Source organism: Stenella coeruleoalba, assembly GCF_951394435.1.
Source record: "Stenella coeruleoalba genome assembly, chromosome: 2".
NCBI classification, from domain to species: Eukaryota; Metazoa; Chordata; class Mammalia; order Artiodactyla; family Delphinidae; genus Stenella; species Stenella coeruleoalba.
The window spans coordinates 175088683-175102186 of NC_137147.1; the positions used below are offsets into that span (position 1 = coordinate 175088683).

Below are 13504 nucleotides of genomic sequence, written 5' to 3' on the forward strand. Positions count from 1 at the left end.
TCTTTCCAGCTACGGAGACTCCACTATTGCTTGAACATATCAGATATGTTCCTGCCTCAGAGCCTTTGCACCTGCTACTGTGGATGCCTGGAAAGTTCTTCCCCGGGTATGCGGATAGCTCTTCCTGTTACCTCCTCCAGGAGTTTGCTCAAGTGCTAGATTCTCAGTGATGTCTCTCCTGACTCCCCTGTTTTAAATTACATCCTCTTCCCCTGGGCTTCCTAAGCCTTCCCTGCTTTATTTTTTTCCACTGCACTTTTCACCATGTGACATTGCAAACATGTATTTATTTCTCATCTCCCTACCTATCTCCCTCCCATACACCCCTAAACTAAAATGTAAGCTTTAGAGAGCAAGCCTGTTTTGCTCTTCACTGTATCCTGAGCATTAGAAAGTAGGTGCTCAGTACATAATTGTATTCAATTGTATGGTAGTGGATGAAATTGTTTTGTAGCAGGTTGAGGGTGAATAACTCTGAATATATGTAAATTCAGCATGATTTTTACCTAGATATTATAAGTAGAACTTCTTATCATGTTAAAGAACAACATTTTGTTCCTTCTTTTCATAGGTTTGAGAACTGGTGCTCAATTTTATTAAACATCTCATCAGGCAGGTGTAATTTTATATACTGTGTCATCCTACAGAGTGTTAATGTATTTCACTAAACACGTCTCCCTTAAATGGTCAAATAAAATTAATCTCCAGGGAGATTCCTAAAAGTACTGGAAATATTGCTCAACTGGGCATTTTGCCTTCTCATGGATACAGACCAATAGCTGATCCACTAGACAGCAAAAAAGAGGAAATTCTAATGATTTGGCCAGCAAGAAACTAAGCAAGATGAAGTGAAAATGCTTCACTGACATATTTCAAATTGACCCCTGTGAATATGTCTTCTTTGTTTGTGTATATAATATTGATTAATGACTGTGTCTGGGTTAGTTGACGGGAGTTCCAGTTATCAACAACTACTTTTATGCAGACAATGTTTCATAGACATATTACATAGCCCACGAGTTATAATTTCTTTTAACCTCCTTAATGACCTAACTCATTCACCAACATCTAGCCGTTTCCCTAATCCTTACTGTTTCCTACAAATAAAAGGCCCACAGGTAAGAAGAAGTAAAAGATAGGTTTTAATTCTAACATATCTATCTGTGATACCAGCACAGAGAAGTATTCAAACATTTTAATGAATAAATTACAATTAACCTTTGTCTTTTGATAGTAAAAAGTCTGGTGTTTACTACAGTAGAGGATTCAGAATACTTAAAAGCAATTTTTGTGTTTTATTCATACTTGCAAATATTTAAACATCAAATGAAATTTTAACTTTATCAGAAATCCAACTGTTTGGTCAATTCTAGGTTAGTTTTGATTCATTCCATATCCATGCAATCTCTCACTGCCCAAAATTAACATTATGGGTGTAATTTCTTCCAGTTAAAAGCTATGTCCTAACAGGTGGCACATGAAGAAATTTCTTCGTCATCTCTTAAATATGCAGTGGGAATCTGCCTATTAAAAGAGTGTTCTACCTGACAAACACTACACCTCAGCCAGGTGATCAAGGTCAATGTCAACAGTGGTGAGCTATGCTGACCATATGTACCCTTGACACGCTGTGATGAGAGTGGTAGATTATTTCTACTTATATCTTTCTCCCCAGAACCCCTAACTCCAGTCTACCCATGAGAAAAGCACCAAACAAACCCTAATTGAGGGACATTTTACAAGATACTGAACCAGTGTGCCTTAAAAATGTTAAAGTCATCAAAAATAAGAGAAGTCTAAAAAAACTGTCAGAGCCAAGGGGACCCTAAGGAGACATGGCAACTAAGTAAAATGTGCTATCCTGGACGGGAGCCTAAAACAGAAAAGGGACATTTGGTAAAAACTAAGAAAATCTGAATGACGTATGGACTTTATCTTATTATTGATATGATAATTATATATCAATATTGATTCATTAATTTTGGCAAATGTACCATACATATACATTATAAGACATTAATAATAGAATAAACTGTGTGTGGACTATAAAAGAAAATTCTCTGTGCTATCTTCTCAATTTTTCTACAAATATAACTCTGGTCTAAAATTTTTTTAAGTTTATTTAAAAAAATAGAACTGTGAACATGGCTGAAATTTGGCCAAAAATATTAATTATTATGTGATTTATTTTCATAATTGATGATGAAAAAAAGTTCCAAAGCTATATGTGAAAATTCAAGATAAGTGGTAATATGGATTCAGGTATACTCTTCCTATAATTTTATGATGATGTCAAAGTAATTTTGGCTTGAATTAGCTAGATGATTGTCTTAATATCCCCTGATGCTTATATTTGTGAAAGTAGCCTATCTTTACAAAAATCCAAACAAATAAGGTAGCAACACTGCTTCTAATTGACAAATGGAATGTTAGATAAAGAACAGATATGGATAGATCCCACTTTGTAAAAGTTGAGTGCTATGATAAAAATTTTTTCAAAACTTATAATCTCTTTGTAAAGTATACTACCAGTGGATTCTTCAAATCTTGATTTTTGTGCACTATATTTGTTTAAAGGAATGCATACTTCTACAAACAGCAAACTGTGCTATCCAGTTGTGTCAAACCAAAGATCACCCTAGAACACAGGCGTCAGCCAGCCAAGCAACGACCACAAAGATCAGAGAGTTTCAGCCCTAACTGTACAACTGAAATCAGAGCATCAGGCAGAAGGAAAAATTCCTGCAACTGGACAATAAATGATCAATTCATTGTCATCCCATAGGAACTAACAGGATTGGGCCCTATCAGGTCAACAAGTTGAAGACATACAACTCACAACTTGAAAGTCATCATTCTTTACTCCTCACCCTGAGCTACTGTCAAGATGGAAAAGTCAAGCGAAGAGCTGGGAGCAAAGAAAATTTGGGGTTTATAAATTCAGCATTGCTGTGAAGTTGAGTAGACAAACCCCTGCATGATGTACCTTTCAGGGTTGACTTCCAACTTTTCCCTCACAGGAGACTGGAGACCAAACACTCCCTAGCGCTGTGTTTTAATACGAGAGAGAGAGCAAAGGGGTTTGGGAATGAATCTCAGGAATTATTTCCAAAGGTGTAGCTTCTATGACCATGAGCAAACCCACCACTAACACGCTATTTTTAAAAAATGGTTTTATACTTCAAATATTTACTAATGTAAAAAAGAGAACAATATTAGCATTTCATAGGAATGTACTAAGTATTTCTAATCACCTTCTCAGGAAGAAGTCTACTTAAGAATACTAAAGATATTAAAGGATAAAGTAGTTAAATTCACCATATGCAATGTAGGAAAGTTTTCCATTCCAGAGTATTTTTAAAAACAAAATTATACAAGTCATGTAATATAGAAACCAGAAGGAAATTAACCTAAAAATATAAATAATGTAGGAGAGAAAATGCAAGGTCTCTGCTAAATATTATTACAGTATCTTATGAAATAGCTGACATTAACTACTTTATTTCCATGTTTATCACTTGTTCTTTCATCACATTAATTCCTGTCTTAGTAATGATTTCTCCCAGGGCTGCATATGGGCAGGGCCAGCATTAACATGTAATTTAAATATTGTTTCTACTTTAGAATGAAACCAGATGCTGGCAGCCAGCACCTCATTCTTTCTCTTCGTTGCTAACAGGAGGGACCTAGGAGCCCCTGAGCTGGGCCCAACACAAGAACAAAAGACAGTTCAGGCTAGAATGAGAAAGCCATAGAGATATGTTCATTCCTTACTTTTGCTGGAATAAGAGCTAAAAAAGAATTAATTACACAATGTACAGAGGTAAGCCTCCCTCCCCTTCTGAGGTTTCCCAAATGGAAACAGAAATACAACCTAATTAGTCCCTGAAAAAAAATGCCTAGAATGTTCAACATAAAATAATTAATACCAAATGCCCAAAAAGTCAATAAGTAGATGGTAATTTCAGACTCCTCCAGCCACATATTGTGAAATGGTCTCAGCCATGCAGCTATGTTGAATATTAATGCTCCTATGCACCACGTGTTCACACAGAATGAGAGAATATATATATAAACGTTTGGGAAGTCTACCTTAATTACTAGAGTTTTGTCCATTTCATCTGTAGCTGCTGCTGGGACTAGGTGTTGATTATGTGGCTGGAATGTGATTAAGACAAAGACTAATTATACGTAACATCTATCCGCCTCTCTCATTTTACATCAAAGTGACCAGGCAGGTCTCCTGATGTCCCAGTTATCTGCTCATTAGGGCCCTATAATGCCATTCCCAGGCTGGCACAATTTCTAAAAGAGTTTTGTAAGGAAGATTAGCCCTTCTTTTAGAACCTGCAAAAGGGCAGCACTGCCAAGTCCCCAAAATCCATTGCGAGGAGTTCATTTACATACTGGGTCACAGGACTGCTTCTTCCCAGGAGCACTAGGGCCCCTCTGCGTGGGAAGAGAACCTAAGAGCTCTGGGCAAAGGCATCTGCCAGTCAGGTGGTGTACTGGCTCTCTGCCCAGGACAAATCCCTTGTTACGACCTTGAATGGAAGGCAGGCATCAGTACTGCTGAGTCATCAATCTTGGCCGGTAGTGTGGAAACTCAGGCAGCATCCTTTTTGCTGCTGCACAACCAGTGCTGTACTTCAGACTCCTTCCTATCCAAACCTAACTCCTTAACACAAGTATAAAAAGAAACACTGGCCTGAAGGTCTACAGCCCGAAGGACCAGAACAAGTGATGGCCTGGTAGACTTTGGGCAATGAGCTTATCAGAAATGTAATATAATTGATGTTTCCTTTCTGATTCACCCCTTTTTGTTGGCATGGATTCCTATAGAGACAGGGAAATTCTAGGGGCATATACAGTGGGCAGGAGGTGAAAGTCATTGGAGTATCTGTAAAGCGGTTGGGACCAATGAGATGAAATGAAATCAATCTGGGATGCTGTTAACTTTCCCGGGTCCTTAGGTAGTCAGTGCATTGACATCTTATTGAATAAAATGGGGACAAGTCTAAGAGGCGGGGCAGCAAGAGTGCACTCAGACAGAATTCAAAAAGGTTCTAAAAGGAAGGAGCGGGGACCTGGAACAAGAGGGAGGCATTAGAGCAAACTCCAACTCAACAAGTCAGACTGCCTGCTGACACCTCTACTTCTGGACTCAGAGGCTCAAAATACATAGTGAGAGTCCATAGAAATCCACCTGGAAGGCCAGCTTTCAAATGTCAGGGGATGTGTTCCTAGCGAGTTCGAATTCCATTAGTGATTTTGTAGACAGAGCCAATCCTAAGCAAAGTCTGCTTGAGTCTGTGTCCCCAGTGCTCTAGTGACTCTCTGGTCCTGGGACTCCATTGTTCTCCAAGTCCCCACGCAGGCTTAAGGACCATCAGCTTCAGGACCCCTGAACACCTCTTTCCATGGGAAACCCTCACTCCTCCCTCAAGCTCCCTCCTTCACCACTGTGTTTATATCCTCTTGGAGCACATTTCCTGTTTTACCACATATCATGCCTAGGGAGCCCACCAACCTATATATCCTTTGGCAGAACCAAGTCTTCAGCCCCTTTATGTTCTTTTGCAGTTCCCTGAAGATGGTGATGCTCAATAAAAGTTTGCAAAATTTATTTAAATCATGAAAATATGGCCAACATATCATACAAACGAATTGTCTCTAATAGAATTCCAATCTGTGTGACACCTGAGTATAGTAAAGAAAAACTTTTTGTACCTAGAAGTCTTTTCTTGTGGGACTCATCAGCTTCTGCAGACATGCGTAAACTTGTAAGCATTCTTTGAAGGGTACTTGAGGGACGTAAACCACCAAGGAACTGAAATCACTCTTTGCTCCCTGGAACATAAAATATAAACAATAAAGAATTTTCTCTTTTACACTGAAATTTGACATTTTATGATTCATAATCGTAAATCACAGTGCAGTATTCTTTGTCTTCTCCCAACAGTAACTTGAATTTTCAGTAATTCATAAAAATTTTCATCTTCCAGACTACCAAAATTATTACTAATTGTTTATTTTTAGATAGTTAACTTTTTTAGACAATAAGCCCTTGTAGATCAACTTTGTCTACCATTATTTTTGTAAGAGATCTTTATTGGAGTATAATTGCTTCACAATACCATGTTAGTTTCTGTTGCACAACAAAGTGAATCAGCCATATGCATACACACGTCCCCATAACCCCTCCCTCTTGAGTCTCCCTCCAAACTTCGCTATCCCACCCTTCTAGGTCATTGCAAAGCACTGAGCTTATCTCTCTGTGATATGCTGCTGCTTCCCACCAGCCAACTATTTTACATTCGGTAGTGTATATATGTCGATGCTACTCTCACTTCGCCCCAGCTTTGCCCTCCCAACCCATGTCATCAAGTCCATTCTCTATGTCTACCTCTTTGTTCCTGCCCTGAAACTAGGTTCATCAGTACCTCTTTTTTTTTTTTGATTCCATATATATGCATTAGCATATGGTATTTGTTTTTCTCTTTCTGACTTACTTCAGTCTGCATGACAGATTCTAAGTCCAACCACCTCACTACAAATAACTCAATCTCGTTTCTTTTCATGGCTGAGTAGTATTCCATTGTCTCTACATACCACATCTTTTGTATCCATCTGTCTGTCAATGGCCATTTAGGTTGTTTCCATGGCCTGGCTATTGTAAATAGTGATGCAATGAACATTGTGGTGTATGTCTCTTTTTGATTTATGGTTTTCTCAGGGTATATCCCAGGAGTGGGACTGCTGGGTCATATGGTAGTTTATTTTTATTTTTATTTTTTATTTATTTTTAGTTTTTTAAGGAACCTCCATACTGTTTTCCATAGTGGTTGTATCAATTTACATTCCCACCAACAGTGTAGGAGGGTTCCGTTTTCATCACACCCTTTCCAGCATTTATTGTTTCTAGCTTTTTTGATGATGGCCATTCTGACTGGTATGAGGTGATACCTCATCATAGTTTTGATTTGCATTTCTCTAATCATTAGTGATGTTGAGCATCTTTTCATGTGCCTGTTGGCCATCTGTATGTCTTCCTTGGTGAAATGTCTGTTTAGGTCTTCTGCCCATTTTTTAACTGGATTGTTTGTTTTTTTGATATTGAGTACCATGAGCTTTTTGTATATTTTGGAGATTAATCCTTTGTCCGTTGTTTCATTTGCAAATATTTTCTCCCATTCTGAGGGTTGTCTTTTTGTCTTGTTTATGGTTTCCTTTGCTGTGCAAAAGCTTTTAAGTTTAATTAAGTCCCATTTGTTTAATTTTGCTCTTATTTCCATTTCTCTAGGAGGTGGGTCAAAAAAGATCTTGCTGTGGTTTATGTCAAAGAGTGTTTTTCCTCTAAACGTTTTATAGTGTCTGGTCTTACATTTAAGTCTTTAATCCATTTGGAGTTTACTTTTGTGTATGGTGTTAGGGAGTGTTCTAATTTCATTCTTTTATATGTAGCTGTTCAGTTTCCCCAGCACCACTTATTGAAGAGGCTGTCTCTTCTCCATTGTATGTTCTTGCCTCCTCTGTCATAAATTAGCTGCCCATATGTGCGTGGGTTTACCTCTGGGCATTCTATCCTGTACCATTGATCTATATTTCTGTTTTTGTGCCAGTACCATATTGTCTTGATTACTGTAGCTTTTTGGTATAGTTTGAAGTCAGGTAGCCTAATTCCTCCAACTCCGCTTTTCTTTCTCCAGATTGCTTTGGCTATTCGGGGTCTTTTGTGTTTCCATATGAATTGTAAGATTTTTTGTTCTAATTCTGTGAAGACTGCCACTGTTAGTTTGATAGGGATTGCAGTGAACCTGTAGATTGCTTTGGGTAGTATAGTCATTGTCACAATATTGATTCTTCTAATCCAATAACATGGTATATTTCTCCATCTGTTTATGTCATCTTTGATTTCTTTCATCAGTGTTGTATACTTCTCTGAGTACAAGTCTTTTGCCTCCTTAGGCAGGTTTATTCCTAGACATTTTATTCTTTTTGTTGCAATGGTAAATGGGAGTGTTTCCTTAATTTCTCTTGCTGATTTTTCATTGTTCGTGTATAGGAAAGCAAGAGATTTCTGTGCATTAACTTTGTATCCTGCAACCTTACCAAATTCACTGATTAGTTCTAGTAGCTTTCTGGTGGCATCTTCAGGATTTTCTATATATAGTATCATGTCATCGGCAAATAGTGACAGTTTTACTTCTTCTTTTCCAATTGGTATTCTTTTTATTTCTTTTTCTTCTCTGACTGCTGTGGCTAGGACTTCCCAAACTATGCTGAATAAGAGTGGTGAGAGTGGATATACTTGTCTTGTTCCTGATCCTAGTGGAAATGCTTTCGGTTTTTCACCATTGAGTATGATGCTTGTAGTGGCTTTGTCATATATGGCCTTTATTATGTTGAGGTAGGTTCCCTCTATACCCATTTTCTGGAGAGTTTTTATCACAAACGGGTGTTGAATTTTGTCAAAGGCTTTTTCTGCACCTATTGAGATGATCATATGGTTTTTATTCCTTAATTTGTTCACGTGGTGTATCACATTGACTGATTTGCATACCTTGAAGAATCCTTGCATCCCTGGGATAAATCCCACTTGATCATGGTGTATGATCCTTTTAACGTGCCGTTGGATTCTGTTTGCTAGTATTTTGTTCAGGATTTTTGCATCTATGCTCATCAGTGATATTAGTCTATAATTTTCTTTTCTTGTGATATCTTTTTCTGGTTTTGCTATCACGGTGATGGTGGCTTCGTAGAATAAATATGGAAGTGTTTCTCCCACTGCAATTTTTTGGAAGAGTTTGAGAATGCTCAGTGTTAGCTGTTCTCTAAATGTTTGATAGAATTCACCTGTGAAGCCATCTGGTCCTGGACTTCTGTTGGAAGATTTTTAATTACAGTTTCAATTTCATTATTTGTGATAGGTCTGTTTATATTTTCTAATTCTTCCTGGTTCAGTCTTGAAAAATTGTGCCTTTCCAAGAATTTGTCCATTTCTTCATGGTTGTCCATTTTATTGGCATACAGTTGTTTGTAGTCTCTTATAATCCTTTGTATTTCTGCAGTGTCAGTTGTGATTTCTTGTTTTTCATTTCTAATTTTATTGATTTGCATCCTCTGCCTTTTTTTATTGATGAGTCTGGCTAAGGGTTTATCAATTTTGTTTATCTTCTCAAAGAACCAGCTTTTAGTTTTATTGATCTTTGCTACTGTTTTCTTCATTTCTATTTATTTCTGCCCTGATCTTTATGATTTCTATCCTTCTACTGGATAAAACTTTGGATTTTCTTTGTTCTTCTTTCTCTAGTTGTTTTAAGTGTAGGGTTAGATTATTTGAGATGTTTCTTGTTTCTTGAGGTGAGATTGAATTGCTATAAACTTCCCTCATAGAACTGCTTTTGCTGCGTCTCATAGGTTTTGGGTCTTCGCGTTTTCACTGTCATTTGTTTCTATGTATTTTTAAATTTCTTCTTTGATTTCTTGAGTGATCTCTTGGTTATTTAGTAACACACTATTTAGCCTCCATGTATTTGTGGTTTTTACAGTTTTTTTCCTGTAATTGATTTCCAATCTCACAGTACTGTAGTCAGAAAAGATGCTTGATATGATTTCAGTTTTCTTAAAGTTTCCGAGGCTTGATTTGTGATCCAAGATGTGATCTATCCTGGAGAATGTTCCGTGTACACTTGAGAAGAAGGTATGTTCAGCCACTTTTGGGTGGAATAGGCTATAAATATCAATTAGATCTATCTGATATATTGTGTCATTTAAAGCTTGTGTTTCCTTATTTATTTTCTGTTGGGATGATCTGTCCATGGTGTAAGTGGGGTGTTAAAGTCCCCTACTATTATCGTGTTACTGTTGATTTCTCCTTTCATGGTGGTTAGCATTTGCCTTACGTATTGAGGTGCTCCTGTGTTGTGTGCATAAACATTTATAATTGTTATATCTTCTTCTTGGATTGATCCTTTGATCATTATGTATGTCCCTCCTTTTCTCTTGTAACAGTCTTTACTTTAAAGTGTATTTTATCTGATATGAGTATTGGTACTCCAGCTTTCTTTTGATTTCCATTTGCATGGAATATCTTTTTCCATCCCTTCACTTTCAGTCCGTATATGTCTCTAGATCTGAAGTGGGTCTCTTGTAGACAGCATATATTTGGGTCTTGTTTTTGTATCCATTCAGCCAGTGTGTGTCTTTTGGTTGGGGCATTTAATCCATTTACATTCAAGGTTATTATCGTTATGTATGTTCCTATTACCATTTTCTTAATTGTTTTGGGTTTGTTTTTGTGGGTCTTTTTCTTCTCCTGTGTTTCCCGCTTAGAGAAGTTTCTTTAGCATTTGTTGTAGAACTGGTTTGGTGCTGAATTCTCTTAGCTTTTGTTTGTCTGAAAAGCTTTTGAGTTCTCCATCAAATCTGAATGAGATCCTTGCTGGGTAGAGTAACTTTGGTTGCAGGTTTTTCCCCTTTCATCACTTTAAGTATATCCTGCCACTGCCTTCTGGCTGCATAGTTTCTGCTGAAAAATCAGCTGATAACCTCATGGGGATTCCTTTGTATGTTATTTTTTGTTTTTCCATTGCTGCTTTTAATATTTTTTCTTTGAATTTAATTTTTGTTAGTTTGATTAATATGTGTCTTGATGTGTTTCTCCTAGGGTTTATCCTGTATGGGACTCCCTGTGCTTCCTGGACTTGGGTGACTATTTCCTTTCCCTGTTAGGGAAGTTTTCAACTATAATCTGTTCAAATATTTTCTCAGACCCTTTCTTTTTCTCTTCTTCTTCTGGAACCCCTATAATTCGAATGTTGGTGTGCTTAGTGTTGTCCCAGAGGTCTCTGAGATTGTCCTCAATTCTTTTCATTCTTTTTTCTTTATTCTGCTCCTTGGCAGTTATTTCCACCATTCTGTCTTCCAGCTCACCTATTCGTTCTTCTGCCTCCATTATTCTGTTATTGATTCCTTCTAGTGTATTTTTCATTTCAGTTATTGTGCTGTTCATCTCTGTTTGTGTGTTCTTTAGTTCCTCCAGATCTTTGTTAAAAATTTCTTGTATTTTCTCAATCCGCACTTCCATTCTATTTCCAAGATTCTGGATCATCTTTACTATCATTACTCTGAATTATTTTTCAGGTAGACTGCCCACTTCCTCTTCATTTATTTGGTCTTGTAGGTTTTTACCTTGCTCCTTCCCCTGTGACATATTTTTCTGACATCTCATTTTTTTTTTTATAAGTGGGATTGAGTTCCTGTTTTACTGGTTGTTTAGCCTGAGGTTTCTAACACTGCAGTTTGTAGGCTATTGGGTAGAGCTTGGTCTTGGTGCTGAGATGAGGAACTCTGTAAGACCTCACTTCCATGAATATTCCCTGGGGTCTGAGGTTCTCTGTTAGTCCAGTGGTTCAGACTTGGAGCTCCCACCACAGGAGCCTCCGCCTGACCCCGGGCTCACGAATCAAGATCCCGCAAGCCGCGTGGGGTGGCAAAGAAAATAAAAGAAAACAAAGTAAAAAATAAAATTAGACTAGGAAACTAACAGATATGTTAGAAAGAATGTAAAGATAAAAATGTAGATGAATCAACAACTGGAAGGTACATCAGTACCACAATAGTAAGAGGAGGAGGGAAAAGAAAGAAAAAAAAAGGAAGGCCTTGGCTGTGGAGGGTGGGACCTAAGCAAGGGTGAGGTTTGGGCAGTGGGTGGGGCCAATCCTCAGGACCCACAGGGCTGGAAAAGGCCCTGGGGGCTCTGGGGGATGGGGCTTAGGCTCAAGGTACAGAATGGGCCCAGACGTGCCCCCCATCCCTGGTCTCAGAGGGCAGGGGACCTCACCTGGGAGCCCAGCAGGCTTCCTGGGCTCGAGTGGGCGAGGCAAACGCCCTCTGTTCCTCTCCTGCTCCTCCCGCAGGGCCCCCTGCCTGCCTCTCCTGATCTCCCCAGCCTCCCTCCTATGCCCTCAAGGACCCATGCGGCCTAGAGGGGGGTTTGGAGGGCGGGGGAACTGGCTTGGGAGCTCAGCAGGCTCCCTGGCCCACGTGGGCCAGGGGATCGCCCTCCACTCCTCTCCTGCTCTTCCCGGAGTGTCCCTCCCACCTGCCTCTCCTGGTCTCCCCAGCCTCAGGGGCACCAATCTTGTCTGGCCTCCACTTCTCCTCCCCCCTCAGTCCCCCTACATCCTACTGGTTCACTCTGGGGTTCCTCTCCTCTTCCTGGGGGTCAGAGTCCCCCACCAGCAGCCGGCAGGCACCCTAGCTGTTGGGAGACGCTAACTCTGCGTCTTCCCACACCGCCATCTTGACTCCGCCCCTACTTTATTACCTTTAGCATTGTGCCCTTTTGTACTCTCATGACTCCCATGTCAGTACAGAGTCCTAATCTGTTACCATTAAGTTATTATAGATGGTTTAAATTCATTTTCTTCAAGAAGCAAATTAGAGAAAATTATGTCTATTTGTCTGAACCTCAATAAATGCAAATTGACATATTCAAGCCAAAGAAGAGTTTTCCCCCCATTTGCTTCTTCTGCTTTATATATAAATGGGTTCTTGTTCATAATTAAGTTTTTTTGCTTTTTTTTTATTTTTGTTTTTGTTTTTTTGCGGTATGCGGGTCTCTCACTGTTGTGGCCTCTCCCATTGCGGAGCACAGGCTCTGGATGCGCAGGCTCAGAGGCCATGGCTCACAGGCCCAGCTGCTCCGTGGCATGTGGGATCCTCCCAGACTGGGGCACGAACCCGCATCCTCTGCATCGGCAGGCGGACTCTCAACCACTGCGCCACCAGGGAAGCCCCATAATTAAGTTTTAATACACGAACAAAGTCTCTGCTTATATAAGCACAGAGATGATGGATGGATGGGTAGAGAGACAGATATAAATACGTACAAGCATAAGAGAGTGAACATGTATTTGAATTTATATTATATGTTCATATTATATAAAGGCAAAATTCCAATCAGTTTTGGAAATTTTCTTACAGGTGGTGAGATATGACTTAGACATGGAAGGACAAAAGGTTTACCAGAGGGAGATTACCCACCAAAGACAGAGGCTTACAGGAAGGGTTGTGGAGGGAAGAGTGATGAGCCTTGATGCATGAGTGAGTGATGACAAAGGGATACAGTGAGGGAAGTCAGGGCCAAACAGTGAGTTTTAGTCTTAATTATGTTGACTAAGATCATTAAAGATCAGTGCCAGTGAATCAGTAGGGATTCATTTATTGTAGATATTATTTCATTCATTTTTCCAGCAGTTTCAGAAGAGATACTGTTTATATATAATGGCATATATTCAATTATGGATAAATATAATTTACTTGCAAACACAGAAATCCCTTATAGTTTAGTAGTAAATTATACTCATGACAATTATATTTGAGGAGAGAGAAAGAGAGAAGATCCCCCAGATACTCACATTGTAGGCTTAGATTCATTCTGTCAAAAGATATAGAAAGTAATATTACAGGATAAGCTATTTGAGAAGTGAACTTTTTT

At 38.9% G+C, this 13504-nt stretch overlaps 1 protein-coding gene across 10 annotated transcripts in view; it reads right to left on the reverse strand.

Moving 5' to 3' along the window:
• Positions 1–13504, reverse strand: part of FRMD4A (FERM domain containing 4A) — a gene marked incomplete at its 3' end in the record, with an annotated part of 767390 nt that overhangs the window by 635128 nt on the left and 118758 nt on the right. For 3 of the 10 annotated variants that reach the window (XM_079914368.1, XM_079914371.1, XM_079914369.1), the window contains one exon: positions 5731–5850. The exons of the other annotated variants lie outside the window; for them this stretch is intronic. In XM_079914368.1, coding sequence (XP_079770494.1) covers positions 5731–5791 — 61 coding nt within the window. In that variant the 5' untranslated portion in view covers positions 5792–5850. The remainder of the gene's footprint in view (positions 1–5730; positions 5851–13504) is intronic. 10 annotated transcript variants of the gene reach the window in all.